General features: G+C 40.9%; 2 protein-coding genes across 7 annotated transcripts; one reads left to right on the top strand and one right to left on the bottom strand.

The window, feature by feature from the left end:
* The first annotated feature begins 114 nt into the window (after positions 1-114).
* Positions 115-16,587, top strand: kcnc1b (potassium voltage-gated channel, Shaw-related subfamily, member 1b). Of its 6 annotated transcripts, XM_075470029.1 has the most exons (5): positions 118-1,888; positions 6,769-7,684; positions 8,320-8,493; positions 12,055-12,091; positions 15,848-16,587. In XM_075470029.1, the coding sequence occupies exons 1-5, from the start codon at positions 1,325-1,327 to the stop codon at positions 15,903-15,905; spliced, it is 1,749 nt and encodes a 582-aa protein (XP_075326144.1). In that variant the 5' UTR covers positions 118-1,324; the 3' UTR covers positions 15,906-16,587. The 6 variants fall into 6 exon arrangements, 5 of the variants coding, with proteins under 5 accessions (XP_075326145.1, XP_075326143.1, XP_075326142.1 ...); XM_075470028.1 differs by lacking the exon at positions 12,055-12,091 and having other exon boundaries at positions 117-1,888; XM_075470027.1 differs by lacking the exon at positions 15,848-16,587 and having other exon boundaries at positions 117-1,888; positions 12,055-15,841.
* On the bottom strand, positions 11,403-25,490 carry sergef (secretion regulating guanine nucleotide exchange factor). The gene is made up of 11 exons (XM_075470031.1): positions 25,436-25,490; positions 25,019-25,160; positions 24,306-24,458; positions 20,491-20,585; positions 20,270-20,330; positions 20,076-20,189; positions 19,898-19,960; positions 19,409-19,567; positions 19,142-19,314; positions 18,094-18,130; positions 11,403-14,717 (listed from the first exon to the last, which is right to left on the bottom strand). Exons 1-11 carry the CDS (start codon positions 25,475-25,477, stop codon positions 14,533-14,535), a joined length of 1,224 nt encoding a protein of 407 aa, XP_075326146.1. The 5' UTR covers positions 25,478-25,490; the 3' UTR covers positions 11,403-14,532.
* Positions 25,491-26,212: the final 722 nt, after the last annotated feature.

Here is a 26,212-nt window from a genome sequence, read left to right as displayed (position 1 = left end):
CAATTATATCAAGAATCAAGTAGCCTACAGGACATGAGAGTTGCGCAAATATTGCATCGTCTCTTCGCATGGAAGCGCATGTGTGGTCTCAGTGGAGGCTATACCTGTGGATCAACAACAACAAAGTAACTCAATTCTTACTTCCGTAAGCCACGTCGCCATGAAATAGTAAATGATCACTGTGGTTTTCTTTACTCGTTATAGGCGCATCTGCGCGTTCATGGCTCCAGGGTCACACCTTATCCAGCCAGCTGTGCGTCAGGATGCTGAGTCCCTGCTGGCCGGTACAGCTGCTCGCCGACAACAACTCTCCGAGCAACGGCGTTAAGTGAGACGGCATTTTTAAAAAAGATAAATAAGGAAATAAAGTGGGCAGCTATCACAATTTCTACAACCTTAATTGGGGAACTTGACTGCGTGTTTTCACAGGCTAAGTGCAAGATCCCCCACTGGGCATGCTCACACTGATTTGAGAGCGGGGCTCGGTGTGAATAACAGGCAGTTTGGGCGTTTTTAAGGAGATCTGTCGCCCTCTCATCTTTTATCTTCTTTATTCGATCACTGATCAGCAGCGAGGACCGGATTCCCCTCAAACACATTGGGGGATATTACTTGTTAAGGAAAGCATGACTGACAGGGAAAGGTCTGTGAGCAGGGTAGCATCCATCTGCTGAGACAAAGACCTGCTGCGTGGTGGCGGCGCGTCCTCAAATGCAGAGAGGGAGCGGGCTGAGCTGAGTGTGAAGGAGGTGAGTCTGTAGGCAACAGCAGAGGAACACAGCAGCGCCGAGTTTCCTTCAGGAGCTGCCGGGCAGACGCTTTCCGCTCAGCACCACCGCAGTCACCTTGCTGTCAAAGTCACAAACCTGCTCATCTGATCAATTGCAGCAAGCTGGTGAATCCGGTAAAGTGGATTTAATCCGCTGGCACGGGGAAGTTTGCCTGCGTTTGTGCTTTTATCTCGACATCTTGGATTAACAAGCGATGTGACGTCCATTCTTAGTGTGATCCTATTGGCTGCGAGCATTTTGGATTTCGATTCTATACCATTCAGAGCGTGACAGCCGAGACTGTTCAAGATCCTCCAGTTGCATGGCAGGTGTTTGTGAAAAATACAGGGTATAATGGGAATGTAGCCCAACGCGTGTCAACCAGCACTAATTTATTTTCCATTTGGTGAGAAACGACAGGTTGTTTTGTGCGTAATTGTTTCCGTCAGTGTCTCAGTCCGCCTGTCTGGTCACTTCTGTGCATGGTTCAAAGGGGTGCTTAGTCTCACCTTTGCGATGAGGGGAACTTATTGGAGAAATGCCTAAGGGACGCAATGGGCCTGAGCGACGACAAGGATCGCATTGTGATAAACGTGGGAGGGATCAGACATCAGACATACTGCAGCACCCTGCGCACCCTACCTGGCACCCGATTGTCCTGGTTGACCGAGCCTGATGCACCCAATCACTTTGACTATGATGCCAAGAGCGATGAATTTTTCTTCGACCGCCACCCTGGCGTTTTTTCACATATCCTTAATTACTACAGGACAGGTAAACTCCACTGCCCGGCTGATGTCTGCGGACCACTCTATGAGGAGGAACTGGCCTTCTGGGGCATTGATGAGACAGACGTGGAGCCTTGCTGCTGGATGACTTATCGCCAGCACCGGGAGGCAGAGGAGGCCCTTGATAGTTTCGGCGGGGGAGGTCTGTTAGACCTGGGGAGCGAAGATCCGGAGCCAGATGCGGAGCATGGTGAGGATGATGTAGATGAAATGACAAAGAGGCTGGCACAGGGGGACTCACCTGATGTCAGGAGTGGTAACCAGTGGAGCCGGTGGCAGAGGCGTGTGTGGGCTCTGTTTGAAGACCCTTATTCTTCTAAATATGCAAGGGTGAGTTTTTTTTTTTTAAAGAAATATACCTATTAATGCAAAGCTGTATTCTATTTTTGTTTTAGTTGTTGTAATTTGATCAGATTTAGGGAACTCGTAGTGAATGATCTCTGGTAAAAACTAAGACAAAAGCATTCTGAGATTTTTTTTTTATTATTGATTTGAAACAAAGCTGCATCAACAGGCATACACTTGTGAATTCGTTTGCCTTTGCTCCTTGATGGTGAAACAAAGACTGATGGGCTTTTTACGACCTTGTATTGTACTCCCAGGGGTCTCTGTAGGGTCGATGTGAGAGCACAAAGATGGAGGAGGAAAGAAAGAAAAACAACCTCATGTGTAAAAACCATTTAGATGCAAATCATGACCTGCCCTCTCTTCTGTCTTGCAGAGGAAGACACAGAAACTTTTCCCTACCCTCACAGGTTTTTGAAGTGTTATTTCCAGGGCACAGGGATCCCCGTGTAGACTGGCTCTGTGGCTAAATAGGTCAGCATCAAACCAGCTCTTTGGCACCACCAGAACATTGATGGCAGACTTCCAGACCAAAAATGAGGTTGCTGTTAGTGGTGACATTTCTAGTCTTCGTGATGGGCAATGTTCCATCTGGGCGTACTGCCTCTCATTGGTGACAATTAAATTACTTTACACCTTCTGATTAATTTATATATACATATATATATATATATATATATATATATATATATATATATATATATATATATATTTTTTTTTAATCACTGCTTTGCTGCATGCTGCTTTGATCACTGCTGCAGCCTGATAGCTGTAATTAGTTATCAGCCACTTTCCAGCAACTTTATTCTTTTTTTTACATGTTCTTACTTTTAAGCATAGGAAAAAAAAAGGTAACCCCGCCATGGACACACTTATTTATAAATTTCACCCTCTTCATGCAGGCAAAAATCCCCCAAGCCGAAAACTCAGACATGTCCCACATTCAACAATAAGCACGACAAGAGCAGACTGACAGAGCTCCACCAAGACTGGCAAGAAGATTAATTAGATGTGAGCTTCAGATTTAATTACAGACTCTATTCACAGTGGATACATCAGAGGAAAGGCCTTGTCATTGCATACAACTATAGGCCAGTAGTTTGCCAGCTACAGTGAGAATGAGCCAAGAAGGAGCAAACTATTTTTTGTTCCTCACAGTCCCTCCAGATCACTCTGTTTCTAATTTTCACAAAGACGCATAATTTAGCAGGCAGGCTGATAAGATGCAGCATTTGTTTAACAGTTTGAAGGTTGGAATGTTCAGCAGGCTGGCGAGTCAGTGTGTTTGGAGGCATCGGCAGTTAAAATGAAAATATCTTACCAGAAAGAAGGTTTATCACACTGGATCTTGTATGGTTGGTGATTTACACCCCCCTGTCTCTCCAGCTAGTTTGGGCTGTAAATAAGGATTACTTTCACCGTGTCATTGATAATTCTGTATTGTTCGGTGTGACTTACAATAACAAAAAAATTTGAAAACAAATAAATTCAGTTAGAAAACAAAGAAAAACAGCATGCAATGGTTTGCAGTGCGGTTAAAGGTGATTGTATTGAAGTGTAGGGAGTACGTGTTAATTTGTGCAGAAAATACCATGGAGGGGGTGGACAAAACAAGACTATTATGCAATCTGACAAAACACCAGCACTTTTTAATGCTTCCAAAACTGCCAGAAAATCTATCTAGCCTCACATCGACAAAAGCTGAGCATTATGAGCATATTTTTAAAATGGTTTTGCATTCTATTTCTTCCATAACTTGTATGTAATGTCTGCAGTAATTCTTTAAAAAGAATGCTGGCAGATGTCAGTGTTTGGGAGTCAACACACTTTGTTCCTTCTGGACCATTATGCTAACATGCAAAGGAAGTAGACATTCATAAGCAGCAGTGATTTCCTCAGCACAATGCTCTGAATCACAAGCGATGAGATGTTATAATGAGTGCCTGTTTTCCATCTTGTGCGGCATATCTGCCTCACTCTGAATGGATGTGACCTCCAAGGAGGCAGTGTTTCCTCCACTCAGTGGAATACGCTGAAGACTTCATGCCCAGACCTGCCCATTTCCAAATCACATCTTCCCTGTTGTCATTCATTATTTCTTCCTGCTTCTTAACACTGCTGTGCATTAGTTTAAAGCTGCAGTCTGCAACTCTTTTTCAAGCATAATGCCTGGAACTGTCCGGGGATTCTGAAAGTAGTACATTAAATACCCCAATACAAAAAAAAAAAAGAGTTCTCTAGGTCCCCTATATGTCCCGCTAGGTCCCTCCAAAGCCAGCAGGTTTGTTTACAAAATTGCAGACCGCCGGTAAAAGGTAACCAATCAGGTTACGAGCTGGGCTCTGCTGCCTGTCAATCACCGATTGTGCACGCACGATACAAGGTAGGCTCGTCCCCACGCTTATTTATCTAGACTATTGAACTTCATTACGGGCTAGTCTACTTACTGTGTCTTCCATGATCGCAAATGACAGGTGAGTTGATGAATGAGGAGTCGTGTATGCGCATCTGGCGTGCACGTAGACGTGCACGAGTTCTCATGTGTTTTGATGGGGCGGGACAGGAAGTTGAATAACTTTTTATTTTTCGGTTAAAAAACAAGCATTTCTTGCATTTTGCGACTACGGAGGTCACCGTTTTCAACTTCAAGCGTTCTGATAGATCATGTAAACTCTTAAAATGCCAAAAATTAGGACTTTACGTATGACAACAACAAATCCTGCAGACTGCAGCTTTAAGAGGCACCAGGTCGGCCCATTTTCATGCAAGAACAGAATGCTATTGATCTGACTTTTGCAATTCATATGATGGTTTTCCCTTCTTCCTGTTGATTTCCTGGCCATCTCTGATCTACTCATGTTAGATCTTCAATCTGACATGAGTAGATCAGTAGTAGATGAGTAGATGAGTAGTATCATCTTCAATGAAGATCACATTGAAGATATACAGTCATTTGAAAAATAAATTACACCCTTTGTTAATTCTAAGGTTGTATCAGGCTATAATAAAATATCAACTGGTCCTTTAGGTTTTAAAATAGGCAAATACAACCTCAGAATAACAACATGACATTTATGATTGTGATTACTATCTTCTTTTAAAAAATGTATTTCATTTAATTATATATACATATATATACATGTATCTTTTTTCTTTTTTTTAATAAAAAATAAACCAAAATGCAAAAGCAGTGCATTTAAAACTATCTACACCCTCACTGCTTCTATAGTAATTAAGAGGGTCAATTTCAGCCATGTGCTGAGAATTAAAAATCCCTTAATTAATTGAACACGTGTTATCACCTCTATAAAATTGCAGTTTGCTGGTATGGACCATTCAGGGGTGTGTTAACACAGTGTCAAGGAGGAGAGACATAAGCATCTTAGTGAAGCAATTATGGCTCCCCATCAATCTGGGCAGGGTTATAAGGGCATTTCCAAACTATTTAGAGTCCATCATTATACAATGAGACAGATTGTTCCCAAGTGGGAAACAGCTTCCACTCTACCCGGTACAGGATGTCCCAGGAAGTTCCCTTCAAGTGAGACCGTGCAATACTCAGAGAAACTGCAAAAAACCTTAGGAGCTACATCTCAGACTCCACACGATCTGGGCACCCTTCAGTCATTGAGTCAACCATGAAATTCTCTGCAAACTTAAGTATTTCAGAGGTAAATGCGAGGCCACCTGTCCAACACCTAAAGCCTAGCTGAAATTAGGTCACATGACAGGACAAACGCAGCAATAAATCTACAACAGAATGCCTGTAAAAGAAAAGAATCAAGGTGTCACAGTGGGCCAATCAAAGTTCAGACCTCAACCTGATAGAAATTCTGTGGTGGGACCTTAAGAGAGCTGTGCATAAACAACTGCTACAAACCTCAATGAACTGAAGCAACATTGCAAAAAAAAAAGAGTGGACCAGAATTCCTCCACAATGTGAGAGACATTTTGTCTTAGTGTTTGTTTAACAAATAAAACATGTTGTAATACACCATCTGTTGTTGTTAATCTGAGATTAAATATGATTTGTTTTAAGACCTGATAATTCTTCTTCTTTTTTTTTTAAATGTCCTGACACATAAAACCTTAAAACTGAAAGAGGGTGCACTTCCTTTTCACAGCTGTAACTACTTTTTCTTCTCCGAAATTACAGTAAAAACATTGACTTGTAAGACATAGTATAAACCAGCACAGCATCATGAGAGGAAGATATCACAGGGAATACCCAGGGGAGGGTGTATCTGTTACACTCATGTAGTATGCATCAGAAATGAGAAACAACCTAAATGGGATGAAATCTGATCACATGATCAATACACGAGGAAGACTTTTTGCCATTAAGGGAAATATGGGTTTCTCTAAATTCACATCAATTCCCAGTAGTTGATCATTTGGACAGTATGACCTTGTATAGGGAAGACCTACTGTGGCGAGGGTGCTGAAGGGAAGAACCCAAGTTAAATTTAGTCAGGAGGGTTGACACTAATGCCCTATTTGCTGCTACTTCTGCTACTGCTGTTGGCTCTTTACAATTCTGCATGTGGCACACCCATGGAAATGTTGTGACCTTGAGATACAGAAAAGACGAGAGAGGGAAGAGCAAGCTCGCACTGATTGCTCCTTCTACAATGACATTTCAGCGTAAAGACACACATGGGGATAAGCGTGTCAGTGTCGCTGTCAAACTACACTAGATGCCATTGTCTGAGATAATAGATTAAATTGCATTTTGTCCTGCTAAGAATGGCTGCTGGTCTGTCAAGCTTCATTACACTGCATGTGTTACTGTGCTCATTCTCCTCTTTGTCCCCCCCCCCCTCTTCTAATTTTTTTATCTGCACCCTCTATATTTCCCTGCTCAGTGGATAGCTCTGGCCTCACTGTTCTTCATTCTGGTGTCCATCACCACTTTCTGTCTGGAGACCCATGAGGCCTTCAACCCAATCATGAACCGCACTGAGGAGGAGCAGGTGGGCAACACGACAGTGATTAACACCTACCAGGAGACTGAGACTGCGGCCTACCTCACCTACATCGAAGGCGTATGTGTGGTGTGGTTCACCTTTGAATTTCTAATGCGAATAACTTTCTGCCCAAATAAATTTGATTTCATTCGGAATGCGCTCAACATCATCGACTTTGTGGCCATCCTGCCCTTCTACCTGGAGGTGGGCCTGAGCGGACTCTCCTCCAAGGCAGCTAAGGACGTGCTGGGTTTCCTGAGAGTTGTCCGCTTTGTGCGGATCCTGCGTATCTTCAAGCTGACCCGTCACTTTGTGGGGCTGCGCGTGTTGGGCCACACTCTGAGGGCCAGCACCAATGAGTTCCTTCTCCTAATCATCTTCCTTGCTCTTGGTGTCCTCATTTTTGCCACTATGATCTACTACGCTGAACGGATTGGAGCCAACCCTAATGACCCACGAGCTAGCGAACACACACAATTCAAGAACATCCCAATTGGATTCTGGTGGGCTGTGGTGACCATGACTACCCTTGGCTATGGAGACATGTACCCTCAGACGACCTTTGGCATGCTGGTTGGAGCACTTTGCGCCCTGGCAGGAGTGCTGACCATTGCCATGCCCGTCCCTGTGATTGTCAACAACTTTGGAATGTATTACTCACTGGCCATGGCAAAACAGAAACTACCAAAGAAAAAAACCAGGCATATCCCTCGGGCGCCCCAACCAGGATCCCCTAACTACTGTAAGTCAAGCATCAGCTCCCAGCATCCGAGCCCCATTCCCCATGACGATGTTTTCGAGATAAAATTTCAAGGTAAGAACTAAATGTGTGTCTTAATGCTTCTCTGTTCTCTTAAGGCAGCCGTATCTTTATTCAGAGGTTTCACTGTGTTTTCACACTTCAGTCAGCTGGTGACTCAGGCACGAGATCGCACAAATAAATTTCCTTCTGACAACAATCAATGAAAATATGAAATGAAAAGCAGACTTGACTCTCAACAGGACAATAAAGAGACTGTGGCAGACCCTGAGTAATCTTGTTATTGATTTTGCCCTTCTTAATGCAGTGACTCACTCTTCCTCTCTCTTAAGACATACTGAGGGTCTGCATTAGTGATATTAAGAACAACATTAGTAGATCGTGGCATAACTTAATGCCCCTCTGGTTATGTTAGTATAAAGTTATATTGGCTGTGGTACAGTTTATGCTAAAGGAAATAAAAAAAAAAACTCAGCTTCAAACAGAACATCCTCAAAGGAGTGCGAAGTAAACATCAGACAGTAGCTATGCAGCCAACATTATCATACAGGTTAATCCCTGTGTGCAACAAGGTGTAAAGGATATGTTGTTTTAACAGATCAAAAGCTTTAAAAGGGAAAATGACAGTATGTGAAACAAGGTTTTTTGTTTGTTTGTTTTTGTTTTTTTGTTTTCCTTATTATTTCAAGACTCCAAGCTGAATGGTGAGGCAGCTAATGCAGCTCTGGCCAATGAAGACTGCCCACATATAGACCAGGCCATATCTCCAGAGGAAATCTTCAGCCCCAGTGAGAGAGAGCGGCCCTGCTTCCTGGTCACCACTGCCGAACGCCCAAACCACACAGGGGGCAGAGTGAGGAGGGGTACGTACAGTAACAGCCAATCACAGGCCCCCCAGAGGCACTGACTCACTAAATGTTACACCTCAGGTTTTTTTCACACACACAAACACACAACAACAAGCCTCTTACTACAACCTTCACACACTTTCACAGCAGCTGCTTTTCTTAAATCATCCTGCTTTGGATTGTACATATTCCACCAAAAAAAAGCATATGTTAAGGCCAAGCACACACACCACAAATGTAAAAAATGATTGTTCACATCGACACAATATATTTTTTGATACCATGCATAATGTAGAACCCCTATTTATTTACCAGTAAGAAAGCTATTTTCGAGATTTACACAAAGTAAAATGTTTTGTCTTATTTGCCTAAGAAAGTATTTGTGTGCTACACGTGTATCATGTATGTATATGTCTTTAAATGAAAAAACACCATTTGGGATCTTGACTCACGAGTGCATTCCTCTTGACCATAACGGTGCATGAAATGTCTTGCTGATGGGTGCTATCAGTATGGTGATGGAGAACAACACAAAAGGAGAACCGCTTAAGTTAGATATCACAAATTTTACTAATATAACGTGCCAAAATTCAGTTATTTTTTTCAAAATTTTAAAAAAGGTAATAGATTCTATTTTGATATTAATGTTCAAAACCGTTCCTGTAAGAAAAGCTGTATGCAGTATACAGCACACAGTATGAAATTCTATCTGTAGCATTATACATATACAGTATACATTCCCTGCCTGAGGTGCCTACCTTTTGTGAGTTTTTTTCACAGTGTACGACTCCAAACCATTCCAGTACCACCCGGCGCATGCTGTTGTACTCCTGATGCACTCAACGCATGGAGAATAATATTCTGTCTCATGCCTGTGTTGACCTGTTTCTTTGGAGACAAAAACAAGAAAGCAACAGGTGTAGTGTTAGCAGTGAGGAACATCAAAACATTTTGTGACGGATTCAGTGCTGCGGTGTACTCAGAACGTTCTCTGTTTTTCAACTGAAGGTTATGAAAAGCCTTGGAGCCTTAACAGCATGTCTGGCATGAGCGGGGATGCCTCTGGAGTGTCCTCAGTGTCCGCCCTGCCCTGCAGTCCACCCTGTCTAATGCAGCACTCACATTCTCCCATCCCATCCATTATGTAGCATGGTTGAGTAGCAGACACAATACCATTGGAAGGCCAGTCCACACTCCTTCTTCTTATCTTTGTTGTCAAATTTTGCTTTGACACTTGCCTTCGCGCCTGCTTTTTTTTTTCTTTTCCATTTTTTCTTTATTTTCATGGAAAATTGTATCTCAACTGTGCTTATTCTTAAGCTTCCCAAGTGTTCTCCTTGGGTGTGTCATCATATCCTAGTGTAGACAACATTGGCTCATGTCTCTCTGCATGGGTCACCTCAGTTGCAGACAAAGCACTGTTCTACTGCAGGCTAACTCCACTCTTTCCTGTGTTTACATCATTGCCTGTTGCTCTGTTGCTTTTGATCTCACATACTCAACTATGAAGAAGTTCTATCTCATTTGCTTTTTACAATTTTTGGAAATATATTTTCATGAGATGTAACCCCCTGCTAACAGTATGCTGGACATTGATAATACATGGCTTTTAAACATATCTGAAAGCTGTTAAGGCAACTCTTAAGTGCTTTGTACGTTGCAAAATAGAGACGTTGGCTTTCTGAAAGAGCAATCCAGAAAGGACTCGATGTTAGCTGAGTGACCATTACAACATTTTTTGAACAGGATGATCATGATGTCCAATGCAATATGGAGATGATGAAAATTCCTATGATGCCATTGATGAATACATTTAATGTCAACAGAACTAGAACTGTTCATTTGCATGAATTGCATGAGAAATTTTGATAATCAAGAAGCTAACTGTAATGCAGTACCCGTTAGAAAAAACAAAAACAAAAAAAATTTTCTTTGAAAAGCTTCAAAAGCTTTGTCATTGTTATGCATTCTGAGACAGCTTTACAAGAGACTCAGATTTTCATGTAGCTGCCATTCTTTGCCTTTCCCCAAATTAATGCATTCATTTTCTTGCATTTATTTGATGGGGGCATCCACCTAAAATAGTGTTATTTAACTTGACAAATCTGTCACAAAGCCAATCAATGCTGGTGTGAGCATATACAGATTTTATGCCACTGTATTTAAAGGCTGTTATGGGTTTTTAAACAGTATTAACAATCTGCAGCACATTCTGTAGCTGTTGTGCTGCTAAATTGATGTTACCGTAACAAAAAACATGGTGCCTTCATTCCTGGTGAGGCACAGTAAAAGTGAGGAATAAATTGACATGATATCACATTAGTGCTCTCAGTGTAGCACCTTATACAATGCTCATGACAGTACAACAAAAGCTTCACTTTATAAAGGGGCACCATGAACTTTTTGCACCACCCTCATACTCTTTATTACAGTAAAACTGCCCTCTTGGTCAACGTCGTCGCACCAGTGAACACATGCTTGGATTGAACCTTGAGAGGGATACATAGCGCCACGCAAAAAAGAAAAAAGAAAGAAAATAAAGAACAACAACAAAGCACAACATATTCTAAAAGGGGACCAGGCATCTCTACAGAGCCAAAATAGATTGTGTTATGATCAACCAGATGTTACAGTGACTACTGCTGTATGTACATCTGTTGATTCAAACACTTCAATACTGTTACATGTATTGATACTATCCCAATAATTATGCACAAGCTTTTCAGGGCACTTTATCAAATGTTTATGTCAACCAATCAGACTTGTTCATTTCTAGAAGAAGATTTAGTAATTATAGCAACTCATCTTAAGGTTTGTTTTTATTCTCAGTGAACAGAGTTTTACATTTCAGGTCATGTCTCTTGTGGTAATTAATGGACATTATATATTTAAAAAAAAAAACTTTGTGAAGATTTCAATGTGAAGAGATGCAGGTGAATTATATGGTCATGCAATTTAAATGGGGTTTAAAAAAAAAAAGTACAATACAACTTAGTATCTGATGTGGGTCTACTTGGGGAAAGGTAAATGCATGTATTTTACATTTATGCAAAAGAAAAGTATTCAAGTAAAATAAAATAAGAAATGTAAATACAAGTCCTTGCATGAAATAAATTTTATACACAACAAGCGTTTAGACTCCGTTTTTATTCAACAGCACACCCATACATACATCTTTCCTTTCCCACTGGCTTACTGCTGGTGTTTCCACCTGCTGTTTGACCCTCTGTGTCGGCTCAGAAAGAGCTTTCCCAAAACGAGGCAACTGCGAGAGCATGATGCAAAGTATACAAACGCATGAAAATGACTGAACTACTATTACATCAACCTGTACAACGCAGCATGATTTGGGCATGTTTATTAACCCGACCCAGACTCCAACCTCTGCACTCAGACAGTTCTTTGGTGTCTGACGCCTTGGCTGAGCATGGGAACTACATGGTAAACCCACCATTTACCATGAGGAACTAACAGCACATTTTCTTTACCCTCCATCATCGCCATCATTGCCACCGCTCAACATAATTTGTGTAATAATTTATTTTTGTTACTGTTTTGTTTTTTATATGTTTATAGAGACCCAACGACAGCACCGGAGCAGACAACCAACAGAGTCAGTTTGTGTTATGAACCATGGTGTGCCAACCACTATGTGTATGACCCATAATGGCCCATCACCCACCTGATAGTGCTGTAGCATTGTTGTGTGTATTACTTAGTATTTTTAAATGGGTGTGACAGTGACAAGCTGTACATCACAAACTCAGCATAGATGTAGCACTGAGGACGTTTTGTTGTCAAGCCTTATGTAGCCAAGTATCTGTGACTGGTTACTGTGTTGTAATTTATGTGCATTTTTTGGTGTGTGCCAGTGCTGTAAATACGCTTTTTGTGTGCTGAAGTTGTGTGTACCAATGTCTTTGAGTGATCATCAAATGTTTGTGTGCTTCTTCTGTTGAAGCGAAAAAAAAAAAAAAAAAAAAATGTTGCTCCTAACCTAGTCGCACACCCTTCAGCAAAAACCTGTCACTCCTCATGTCAGCCAGACTTAACAGCTGAAAACCAATTGTTACCTTTGCACTGTCATGGTCATATCTTTGTAGCCTTTTTGCACTGTTTTGCACCAGTGAACATTCCTTAGACATGTTTTCAGTCATCAAAGAGACAACATTCACCAAAAGCAACAACAACAAAAAAATTGGGGTCAGGTAAAAAACAAAAAAAGCTCCACTCTTACCTCGTCATAGGGAGGCATTAAAATTGCAAGCTGTGGTGCCAGGAAATGTAAATAATTCAGCTGGTAAATATTACAGCTGTACTCAAAAGACAGCTTATATGTAAAGTATGTATTACCACAGCTCAAACATTGAGAATTATTATGTAGTACAATAATGACTGAATTGACAATCATCTATTATTTGATTTCATCTTTCTTAACATTTGCAGTTTGGTAAATTAGTAAGTAATAGCAACTAATGCCAAATCATCATCATCATACTGGACAAGTGCCTCTGTTATGCAATTTATTACCAAAATTACATTTTATTTAAGTCATCAGTCACTAGCCAATGAAAACGTGCATCAGTTCAGCACTCAAAAGCACACAGATACCATAAGGACCCCCGATTGGATCAGCCTCTGAAGTCAAGCACTGAGCATGCCTATTTAAAAGCTCAAAGAACAACCATTGAGTGCAAAGTACAGACTGATTGTTTGTGTGGAAAAGTTAGTAAGAAGGGACCAACTTTTTACCAAACAACTGCAAACACACTGCCAACAACTTGTTTAGACCTGCGTGTAGTCAGGTACAGCAGATTTCATTCTGCCAACAGAGCTGAGCACAAATGGGGGGGGGGGTGGGGTGAGGTGGACAGTGCGCCGGTCATTGTTCAACACAAAACCTTAAGAAAACAACAACACAGCAGCTGTTAAGGCGAGGTGTGTTTCGAACACCGTGCATTTTGTGGTTAGTTATCTCAATGAGGTGTTCAGTGATCGTTTTGACTGGTTTGCTGTTTAGGGATTTTTTTTTTTGTGTGTCATTTTTGAACAACACAGTTCAGACTTGTACAATAAATAGTAATAAATAAAAAAAAAACATAGAAATAATCAGTTTTCAGCGAGTGTTGATTTATTCTATATTTCCGACCTAATCCTGGTAAAGGCTCTTTAATTTCCCCTAAATGAATACCTTTTAGTGATGGAGATGTTTCCCACATTTGATTTACATAAACCACAATAGATTAAAAAAATAAACCACATGAGCCTTTTTCCGCCCTGTCATTGCCTTTGACCAAGGCACTGGCTTAACAGATGCCGTCAGTCCACAGGTGCTGCACTGCGGCTGTTTCCCGCTTATAAATATGTAGGCAGGGTCAAAGGCGGTCGATAAGTTTCTTCCAGTATAAATTAAGACGGTATGGAAGTGGTAGAAATAAGTTAAACAGCAGATTAAAGAATATGACGCAGACGGACAAAAGGACTAAATAAGTCATAGATCTTTGGGAAAGGAATAAAGCTACTTTCCTGTATTTCTAACTAGTAAATCATAGATTGACAGAGATTTTTTTGGCATTAAGTACAAGGATTGACTGCCTCTTGACACTCAAGATTAAAGCAATAAAATCACTGACATGGGAAGATGGAGCTTAAGCATCAGTCCAGTCCATCCCTCACATGATCCACAGCATCTTCAAACTGCAAAGCTAACACGCCAGGTGGACTGACCGCCAAAGGCACGGCCATCTCCCCTTTCATGTCCATCAAAGTGACAGGCTAGTTGGAGAAATGATGGCCTCTGCCACAGGAAGCATAACTCAAACAGGGTCTACTCACACCAGAATATTTATGACAACAGCAGTTTGAAGTGTGACCTGTTAAAGTAGCTCAGGCGACCTTTTAAAAGGTGAAAGTTATTGCACAGTCAAGGGCACTTAAATTGATTGTATGTGGGCTTTTACAAAGCACCAATCAGTTACTAAAAACAGTGATGTGGTGTTCTGTTTTTATAGCTTCTAATTGTCATGTTGAACAATCTTCCTGCTCCAATGTTCCTCAAGTGGAGTCAGATTTCTGAATTGAATCAGCTGTCGCAGCAGAAAGTGCTATAGAGTGTCCGGCTCCACAGCCAATGAGAACAGGTCTCAGATCAGAAACATGCCGAGGATGAGAGACATTGGTCTGTGAACCGTCTCCACACATTCCATGTTCATTCCAGCCCCATGAGAGAAGACATCCCCCTGAAAAAGAGAGGGGTCATGGGTCAGTGAGGCAGACAGGGCGTAGAGAAGACAGCACAAGTGTCCAATGTAGTCTAAAATTGTTAATCTGGGGAAAAAAGGCTGGGTGGGGGGAAAAAAACCAAACAACCCACAATGAAGACAAAAAAACAAAACAAGAAGACACAAATCCGCACAAAGAGCTTCTCTGATCAAAATACTGACACTTGGCCAGTTATGAAGCCTCCCTGCTCTTCACAGCTGGTGAGCTTGTTGGTGGGTGTGGTCAGGTCTGCATCACCGAGGAGACACGTGCCATGGCAACACAGTTACCTAATAGGCTCCATTGCCATGGAAACAGAAGAGAGCTTGCTTTCTCAAGGGTAACACATCTTCAAGCTTTCCCCATTCAGTGGTCGTGTGTCTTTCGTGCTATGTTTCTCATTTATTTCATCAAGTGGTTTCTTTGTCTTTCTGTGGTCTCAGCCTGTCTCTGCAAATCAGAAGCATCAAAGATTCGGAGTCGCCAATAGATTCATATGTTTTCATCAGTTGACAGACCAAGACATCATGCCAGCAGCTTATGTCAGTGTGACAGTCTGCCAGATACAGCTAACGCATGACAAACACACACACACAAAGCCCTGTTTCTAAGGTGCTGCGTGGTTCCATAAGTGGGCCGCAGTTTTTAGTTCAGTGTGTTTAGTAAACATTCTTTTTTTGGTGTACTGGACATGTTGAAGCTTCTTGCTCATTGGGGAAAAAGCCTCATTTTGGTGCTATGCTAAATTCGTGGTGCCACTGACTGGAGTGCAGCACATCAGTGTTTCCATGGCAACAAAGTGCCTGCACAAAATTCTGCTCAAAAAAGAATTTTATTTTTAAGAAAAAAAAAAAGAAGAAAAAAAAAACACAAACCAAAAGCCGTTTCCTGGTAAACAAATCCGGTCACTGGTTTTCATATTCAACAGCATACAATTTCACACCTTATTAACAGCACCACAGTGGCACAATCTGCTGGAGTTGCCTCTTTTTTTTAGCCTTACTTGCATGATTCTGCAGGTAGAAGTATTAAATAAGACCTAATCTAAGGTGATAGTACTTCTTTAGTCCCATTAAGTTGAAGTATTCACATAAGAATTTTTCCCCAGATTGGATGAGCTCATCCCACAGAGTGTTTGGACACTTACCACCTCTGACCACCGATGATGAATTTCATACGCGGGGAGCACTTGCTCAGGTACGAATGGGCATGGGCTGAGCAGGCAACAGATATCATAAGCAGCATGCGATGCTCTCCGTTCCTTTCCACCTGACCTACTTCAGCACCAGAAATAGCAGCACTCAGGTCTCTGCCTCCGATCCTTCTTTGCTATTTCACCGTTCCTGCCACCATGCTCGTGTCAGGAGGAGAAAGAGACGAGAGCATGGCAGAGGCGTGAGGTGCTGGAGGTTCACAGGAGTCCTACCTCTCATGGTCCTGCCTTCACATCTTCTAACTGAACCTCACAAAGTACAGAGCGGTACTTTCAAAAACTGTTTTTAATGATGGACACTCATTACAGATCCCTGTGTATTATGGCATGTGCTTTATCCTTATTTTGACAGCTGGCCAGAACATTGAAAGTGGGTGGCATGGATGCTTGTAATGTAGCAACACCAGCAATGTTCAATGCTCTCTCTCTAATGGAACCTTAAGCTTGTATTTCAGTGTTCATCTTAGATATTTTTATTCATGCCGATGTAAAAAATTGGGTCAGTGTTTAAACTTTAATGTGAAAGACTTGTTTCACATTAAATGTTTCATATTGTTAGCTGAAACTACGGAAATGCAGGAGAGATTGACCAAGCCTGGAAAGAATAAAAGCACATTTGGAGGTCAGATAAGAAATTACGAGACAGACGTTTTCTTTTAGTAGTCAGGGGGTTGCGTTTGACTGCAGTCTTCATGTTCACTTCTTATGTGGACAGAGGGAAATGCTCTTGAAAGAACTGACAGGAGCAGCACGCCTGTAACTGTGTGTGTGGTTAATTCAGCTCTTTTGCAAGCCTGTTCGGGTAATCGCCTCTGTCATTGATACCCATCTATTCAAGCTGTAATTACTTCCTGATGCAAAAGCAATGAGCTGACCTCAGAAATTCATCTTAAGCTTTACTAGGATTATTCTTTCACACTGCGGTTTGATTGAAATATATCAGACAGTTCCTCTACTAATTATTCTGTGCCAAGAGACAGGCTAGTTTCCCTTAGGTATATTCCTTTTCATGTGGTCAGAGGGTCATGCCACACAATGTGAAACATCTCACGTTTCAGTCACTAGCTCTCACACTAATTTTTCCATTAATGTTCCTCACATCGTCATCCAAACAGTGATAGAAAGAGCTGCTGCTCACGCAATGTTTGCAATTCAAGCAGACTGGCCAGAACATGAAGTGAATTATAGCACAAAAGTCCAAATGTAGTCAAAAGATTTCATGTAATACTGCGTAAGAATTAATCATTAGCCTGCTAAGTGCCCTGAGGTGGTGTAAAGCATATCTGTTGTGAATTTAAGCAGCACAGAAAATTCCCATATGATATTTATATGTTTAAGCTCATTCAACAATCAGTGTGATAATTCTTACTTGTGAGGGTTTAAGTGAACCACTTCAGAGTAACAAAAGCACAGTTCTCGACTCAATAAAAACACAATTCTCTTATTTTACCCGACGTCTCCTCTGTCTCAGCCCTTTTAGAGTAACTGTTCTCTCACAAAATTTCTTTGTGCCAGAAAATCAGCCTAACAAGCACTCTGCATTGTGCTGAACCAAACAGAAGTAAATGGGGGCGGTGGATGAAGTTGCTGTTCACTCGGAACAGAAGCAGCAGCTGAAACTCTTTTAAACAGTTTGGCTCCGATACTGTAAAATAATGCTTAGGGGCTGCAGCTAACTATTGTACAGAAAATATTAGAATAGGAGAGTTTAGATAGTGTTGCTAATTATTTTCTTTAATTACTTAATTCATCACATTCCTCTGAACAGCTGAAGATAAATAAACCCAAACTAACCCACCGTTATATCCATTAAGACAACCGTGGTGGTTCAGAGCAGTGCAGTGTTAAAAATGATATGTAAGTGTTACTAGGTCCAACCCAGTACCATTGCCATAGCAAAATATGTTACGAGAAAGCCACAAGGTTGCTCATTCAGACTCCACACCGACATGTTCGGCTGTTGTACGATTATTATTAAGCAGTGCATGTCTGATGGGGCTTAATTTACCGATTTCTTCCCATTTTTTAATCCTCTCCTTGATTTGTCTTTCTAGTGCAGTTGTGAATTGTGTATTATGTGACCAAAAAATGAGGAGAAGCGCCGAGAAAATGTTAGCGTTTCATTGAGAGTGTACACTTACCTACAATGGCAAGGTTATGTTCTGATCCACAGGTGATCTACAGAGAAAAGAATTGAAAAATTGATCTGAAACACGTGTTGAAAGCAGACCTTTTCAAGATGGCATTATCCAGGGATTGTTATGCCGGCAGGGATATGTGGATGAGTGGATCTCTGTGAAATGACCTCCTCTACAAATTCAATAAAATTAACTGTGCCAAGACATCATGATTCAAATTTCCTTCAGAAGTGCAACCGCTGTTGAAATGAGGGATCATGTCTTCTTTAAACATATCAGACACTTCATTGTACGACTGCTCACTCGACAACACAAAGCAGAAATTGCACCAGAGACGCAGAGCGTATTGATTCTATTTATATCTAAATAAATAAATACTGCTGTCTTGCACAAAGAGTCTTTTTTCTAACTGAACTGCTTTGATGAGGCAAGTTTTGGAATAAAGCACACACCTGTGGCAATGCAGAAAAACACCTACCAACTGTTGAACTACTGACATTGTACTTAGCTCTGACAAATATGTGTACGCCTCATAAAGTGACGACAGCTTTTTAAATGTTTTCATTGTGGTTGCAGAGTTGGAAAGTAGGGTAAGCTTTATAGCCCTCTCAGCTTATTCATCTCACTTTTGGCTTCAACCACTGATGTAATTTTCCTCTTTTAATCTTCCTCTGATGCATTCAGGTTAGCTGCAGCAATCCATGCTCACAAATTATTGAAGAGACTTCTGCCTTCGCTAAATGCATGTGGCACTCTTCACGCTGGATGAGCACTGATGTGCTCTGCATGCAGGATATGTTGAAGCATTTCATAAAGGCACTTCTTTTCAAGGGGCATCAAGTTTATCCACATTCTAAACAATCTTCAGTCACCGTTTTCATCTTTGGCTGTCTGCTGCCCCCTGCTGGACTGCTACACACATGTCAGATTCAACACAAAGCTGACATCCATAGAAAATAAAACAAGATTTAAGAGGTACAGACTAATTCTGGGAATCAAAATACTTTGGTTGATTTCACCTCCAGAGGTATCAAACCATGAGATATCTTACCTGCGTTGCTCCATGGAGGACTTTCACCTCTGCAGGGAGACATGCCTCCCTGGTCTGGCCGCTGCCTTCCACTACAGAGCCAGCTGACTGCAGCTCTGTGTTCCGACTGGCTGAGGCTTGTTGGCCAAGCTGTCCGTAATCTCCTCTGCCCCATGTGAACACTCTGCCACTCTCTGAAACGGTTTCACAACAGATTGATCTGATACAGCGACTGTCCAGTATCTGGTGAGCCTCTCGGACACAATTTGTGCAACTACTTTTGTGCACCTGTTTGAGCAACAATGTGTGTCCAGCCGCTCCATACATTCACAACTTTCTCTCCACTCAACAGAGATCGTCTCAGGAGAGTGGGAGAGGGCAGGAAGGGTTCTGAGGTGGTCAGCTGGCCGTGCTTGTTGCTTCCCCACAGAAATAAATCACCTTCTCCTGCACGCATGACATAGGCAACATTACTCTTCATCCAGCAGAAGCAGCAGCAAAGAGTAACTGAGAGGAACTGGTCAACAAATTACAGGACAGAAAGGAGGCAAGAGATGACATATGAGCATGAAGACAACACACTTAAAGAAAGCGCAGTGCAAAATGCATTATGTAGTACTTATAACTGTTATTACTTTATGGTTGAAGCCTCTTTTATGTGCATGTCCCACTTGTTCCAAAAAGCAATCCAGTTGGTTCAAAAGGTTCAAAACAATAATTCTTGTGAATGTAAGTCAGCTTCCTGAATAGTTTGGAAGCCATTTCTTCTTGGCGTACCTGTTAGGCACACACAGTGTGCTGAGCCTGCTGTTACCAGATGTGATTTCTGCTGATCGAGACCTGCAGCACAGACATATGCAATCTGTCATATCTTTAAATCAACAGTGACAACAGGAATAAATCAAGACCTAAAATACTTTGATATCTGTTATTGTTTCTGCCAAATGTATGTTACCTGGAACCTGCCCGGGAACCTTTGAGCAGAGGTGAGATGGAACTGGGTGTGGACTGAGAGCTCTCTTGGCATGACTATATAGACCAGTTCCCCACTGATAGACACAACCTGAGTCTGAAAGTCAAACATAACAACAAGATTCATGGCTTGACAGCTAAATGGGAGACAAAACAAACACCTTGGTGACACCTTACCACCAACAGCAAGGGAGTGCCTGAGTCCTGCTGCGACACTCACTATTGGTTCCTTCAGACTCTTAAAAACAAAGAGCACAATAGCATCTGCTTAGACAAGACCGACCAGTAGGAGAAGTGTGGTTTGTAGACGTCTCAAGTAAGATTTACAACATAAACATGATGAACTATAAAGACTGCAGCTTCATGAGAGATAAGTTACACTCTTATCGTGTGCTCACCTCAACAGATAGTAGAGCTGCAGTGTGTGTGACTGCCTGTCCAACACCCAACTGTCCAAATGCATTGGAGCCACATGCCAGCAGTTTACCATTATCTGTTATTGTGCCAAAAAAAAAAAAAGAAAGAAAGAAAATGTCTGTAAACAAAACACACTGAAATGTTCAACCTTTGTTTTTGTAAAGTTTCTGAGCTATGTTCTACTTCAGAGATTGTGGAAAAAACAAGCCATAAATAACCTGCCCTCAAGCGTTTTAATGGTTTTGAAACAGTCTTAATCTCTTGGAATGCGAGTCTGTTGAGAAAGATTCTCTTTTTTACGACAGGAAAGAATTCCCTTGAGAATAAATCAAATGTCATCATGTCCTATGAGTCACCTCTGCACAGGAGAAAGACGTGAAGAAAATATTCCAACTGACACACAACTCTGTACAAAGTATGGAAGCAAAGCCAGTTTTCACTTTCAAACGGGAAATCACAGAGAGTATTTATCTATAAAACCTTGCAGATCTTATCTCAAAGCAAAGTTTTCTCTACAACCGTTCTGATCGAATCACGATGACTTTGCTGTCAAATAAATGAAAACCGTAGAGCAGCTTACGTCAATTTAAACTACTCTAAAGTTTATAAATACAAGTGTGTAAGTTGCAAATGCAGTTCTTGGAGCCTGCTTAACCCATTGAGGCCGGGAAAGCATTGCCGCATTTCTACCTTTAAAGCCGGGGGCGCTGTTGCGTTATTCTACCTTTAAGGCCTGGAAAGCGTGCACGTCTTTTTTCATGTATAAGGTTGTTTTGCACCAATTATTGACCTCTTCACCAATTAAATGCATTATAATAGACACGTGAGAGTGTCGTCATGTTCCTCGTGTCATTGTTTTGAAGTTAAGTTATATCGAACAAGCATGGAGGACTTTCAGTGGGAAGACATTTCAGACGGTAGGGATTGTGAGGAGTTTCTTGGCTTTGATGATGCTGATGAACGTGCTGGCCCAATTGATCGAGATTTATGGCTAGCACATATGTTTGAGGATGATTTTGAAGGGTTTGAATTATGAGTGGAAGACTGACAATTACCACCGTAATCGACGGAGAGATTTCAACCGCACACCAGGGGTGAAAGTCGATTTACCTGCAGATGCCACATCGTTGCAGGCATTTAATCATATTTTTACTGAGGAGCTTTGGGCGCATCTCGTTTCCGAGACGAATAGATACAGTGGCCAGGTACTTCAGACTCCAGCTCAAGCAAAGATGGCAAGGTGGTCACACGTAACTGTGCCGGAGATGAAAACGTTTATTGGAATGTGTATGGGCTCCTTGTGCTGCCAGTATGAAGAGATTACTGGCGATAAAATAAATAGATAAATAGATAAATAAATAATTTAAATATAAAATTAAATTTTATTTTATTTTATTACTGTTTTCTAATTGAAAATAGCGCTGTTCCTGCACTTTACTTTTTACATTTTCTATTATCGTGAAGGTGTATGTAAATAAAGTCAATTTCCAAAGAAAGCCACAGGTGTAAGCTCTCAAATACTTTTTGAATTTTGTTTCTATCTCATACAGAGGCTGAGAAATCAATCATTTAGTAGGCGTTGACACAATTGCTGAATTTCCAGAAAAACTTCAGGTTTTAGGGGGTCTTTCTGAAATCGCCCATAGGTTTTACAGGCATTCTTTTCCAGGCGTTTTAGGCCTAAATGGGTTAAGCAAGATAAGATAATTAATCAGCCATCAAAACCCACGACACCCCAGGGTTGAAGCCAGGATGCAGAGCTGCGGTCTTACTTCTCTGCAACTTCCCAAAACCCCATAATGGCTGTGTCTGCAAGAGGTGCAAATCGTGTATCAACAGTCTCTGTTAGTAAATGATGTGATTGGTGATTATCATATTGATTGATTTAGTCTGACAGAAACTTGGCTGCAGCAGGAGGATCATGTTAGTATCAATGAATCAACTTCCCCTAACTGTTTAAACGTTTTTATATTCCACAAACTGCAAGCCGAGGAGGAAGAGTGGTTAGCTATCTTCTAATCAGGGTTACTGATCAGTTTGAGACCCAAGATTAGTTTGAGGTCTTTTTACTGCCCGACTCAGATTATCTCACTTCAAGTGGAAATCACAACAACCACTGCTGTTTGTTCTTGTGTATCATCCAACTAGCTCTTAATCTGAGTTTCTGAACTCTCAGGGTTTATTTATTTATTTATTTATTATTAAATTTGAGTTTATGTTTATGTATATGTTAAAAACGACAGCCAAAATATCAGTTTTAATTCTATATTTGACTCAACTGGCTTTACTCAAAATGTACACAGACCTACTGACTGCATCATACCCTTGATCTTGAGCTAACGTGTGTTAAAATCCAGAGTGCATCAGAGCACAAAAGCAGCTCTGCAGAAAGTTACCAATGACCTCCCCCTGGCCTCTGATGATGACATAACATGATCAATCATAACATTCTTTTACAGAGGCTTGAACATGTTATTGGAATTTAAAGAAGAGCATTCGGCTGGTTTAAGTCATATTTATCTGATAGATTCCACTTTGTTTACGTAAACAATAAGTCTTCCTTACACAACCAAGATAGTTGTGGAGTATCAGTGCTATTTACTTTTGACTTCATACATGCTTCCATTAGGTAATATTATGAGACAGCAAGGCATACATTTTCATTGCTATGCTGATGATACTCAGCTGTACTTATCTATGAAACAAGATTCAACCCGGCCAGTTGATTAGACCAGCTGGATGACTCTGAATTTTATGCCTCTAAATTCAGACAAAACTGAAGTTGTACTCTTTGGATCCGAGTGCCTCAGAAAGACACTGTCAAGCTATATATGTACTATAGATGACATTACCTTGGTTTTCAGTACTACAGCAAGGAACCTTTGAGTTATTTTTGACCAGCCTCTGTCCCAAAACTCACATATAAAACAGGTTTCTAGGACTGCCTTCTTTCACCTCATCCTGTCTCAGAGTGACGCAGAAAAACTGTTATTTGTTACTTCAAGATTGGACGGCTTTAATTCTTTATTACTGGGCTTTCCAACAAAATCCTCTAAAAAGCTTGCAGCTGATCCCAAATGCTGCAGCCAGAGTTCCGAATAGAACAAATGGTTCCCAGAGTATCTAAAAGCAGAATGGGAGGCAGAGCCTTCAGTTATCAGGCCCCTCTCTGTGGAACCAGCAGCCAGTTTGGGTTGATCAAGAAGACATCATCTCTACCTTTAACATTAGTCTTAGTTTTGTTTCTTTATGGTAAAGAGTATAATAATGGATGGCTACTTTTTTTTAGCAAGCCTGGTGTTATGGGGCTTGCTGACCCCTTTTTGCTCTCGACTCCGGTCGAGGCAGATGGCCGCCCTTCCCGTGCCAGGTTATGCTGGAGGTTTCTTCCTGTTAAAAGGGGGTTTCCTCTCCACTGTCACATTGTGAGTGCTCAGGACGGGGGACTGATTTGAAGAGAAGATCTGATGTGATCTGTTGGTTTCCTTAGTTACGCAACTTTTTTATAAATTTACATTTTATGAATTGGACTCCAATTGGATTGGGTTTTAACAAATTTGACTGAAGAATTAGACTAACTTTAAAATGCCTTGAGACGACCTTTATTGTGAATTGGCACTATATAAATGAGACTGAAAAGAACTGAGTTTAATCTTTAACATTGAGAATACTGTGTAAAATCAGACATCAACATAAAGTCTGAAATGATCTTTCGTATGAGTGCAGACTTTGAGTGTAAATCAAAGGACGTTCTTATATACGAGGCCTCTGGTGTGAAATTGTGCTCAATGCTCACCAGTGAGAAGAAGAGTAAAATCCCAACCACAGGCTACGTTTGTGACTCTCTGATTCGAGATGGGGCAAATCTGAAGAGTTAAGATGTCTGCATTGTGGCCAAGTCCCAGCTGGCCTCTGTGATTCTGTCCGCACACAAACACATCCCCATTCTCTGTCCAACACAATACATACCACAGACATGATGAAAATACATAACACTGAGTAATGATCTATCAACAGAAAAATCTTATTTTTCTATGCTACCCATTCACTCATCATTATGCCTCGGTCATTAACAAAAAGAGTAACCTTCACTCTTACCTCTAACCACAAATTTAATTGAACAGACATGAAAACATGTTATTTTTTATTTGATCAGAATAAAAATCACAAGTGGTTTCCTTTTTTTCCCCCCTTCTACTATAAGCTGCTCAATTAAACTGGAAATTTGCATAAATTTAGATATCAAAATTCGCATGATGTTAAGATGATTTCACAAATATTTTGTGGCCTGGGTCGCATATTTGACATAATAACACAATAAGAACTTAATAACTAAGGTAATAAAAAATGTTTTTAAAAACTAAAAACTGGCTTATTTGGCCAGGAGGAGGCGCTACATAACCTCACAAAAAGTTCATTTATTTATTTATTTTCAATTTGCTAAAAAAGATCGTGTTTCCTGAAGTCTAAATGACTTCCGTGAAGTTTGAATTTTTTACAGAGACCCACCAGTGACAACCACGGAGTGTCCCCCGCCGCCACTGACAGTCCGGACTGCTTTGTTATGTTGTAGTGCAGCGCTGTCACACAGCCGGGGCACAGACTGGTCCTCCACATGTCCCTGTCCCAGCTGCCCGTAGCTGTTGGCTCCCTGACAAAAAGGACAACACGAAACAATCACTGCATAGGACTAACCACCAACTATGTGCTAAAGTAATCGGCAAACAGATATTAGCGGCTGTTGTTGGGTGTCTGCACTTGTTTATGGGAGCTAGTCAGTTGGTTCGCTTGCTAAGCTAACGTTAGCAAAAGTGCTACGTTAACGTTAAGCGTTGACATGTAACTTGGTGCGTATTTGAGAACATTTACCTGCACGACCAGAGATACACAAGTTAGACCATTTAACGGCGAGGTTAACAAACTTACCCAAGAGTGTAACCAAAACTGTTGCTGTGAGTGTGTTTCCATGGAGCAACCGGTAAAAAAAAAAAAAAAATTCCAGCACGATTTGCGACACTGTCGTAATGGTTGTGTCACTGGCTCTGTGAGATGGCTGTTTCGTACAGTAATCTAAGACAGTGTAGTTTAAAAACTTTTCAGAAATGTATTGCCACCGCTGGTTTGCTTAAACGAGTGGGCAAATGATATAAAACACGTGCATATCTTAAAATAGTAGCACAGCTGAACAACATCCTTCAAAACGACGATGCAGTTGAACACCTTTTTAGAAATATTTGAGACTAAACGCTAAAGCATTAAGATGCATTTATTTATTTATTCTTAGACGCTTACGTTTAGATAGTAAGCTTAAATGTGTACAGTATACTATTAGCTAAAGTCACACAGTTGAAAAAAAAAAAACAGGTATATCCCATTGGAATCTTTATATGTTTTCCAGATATTTGAACATGCAAATATTCTGAAACTCCATATAGGGAAAGGTGATACACTCAAATTACCCATAAAACTGAGATTATGAAGAATGAATATGACAAAATAAACACATGCCTCACTTCTATCAGAGCTTTTAATCCATAAAATTAGATTTAGGGTTTAAAATTAGGTGTCAGTGATTGGAAAATTGTCCGAGACTGGCCATCTCTTCATCCCAAGAGTTAATCATTTGATGCAAAGTCTACAAAAACACAGAAAACTTGACCTTAGTATCTGCAGGTAACTCTTAGAAGTTGGTGTCAAAGTGCA

Source organism: Odontesthes bonariensis, chromosome 7 (assembly GCF_027942865.1).
Source record: "Odontesthes bonariensis isolate fOdoBon6 chromosome 7, fOdoBon6.hap1, whole genome shotgun sequence".
NCBI lineage: Eukaryota > Metazoa > Chordata > Actinopteri > Atheriniformes > Atherinopsidae > Odontesthes > Odontesthes bonariensis.
Note: the sequence above shows the minus strand (reverse complement) of the source record. Positions and strands in the feature narration are given on the sequence as shown.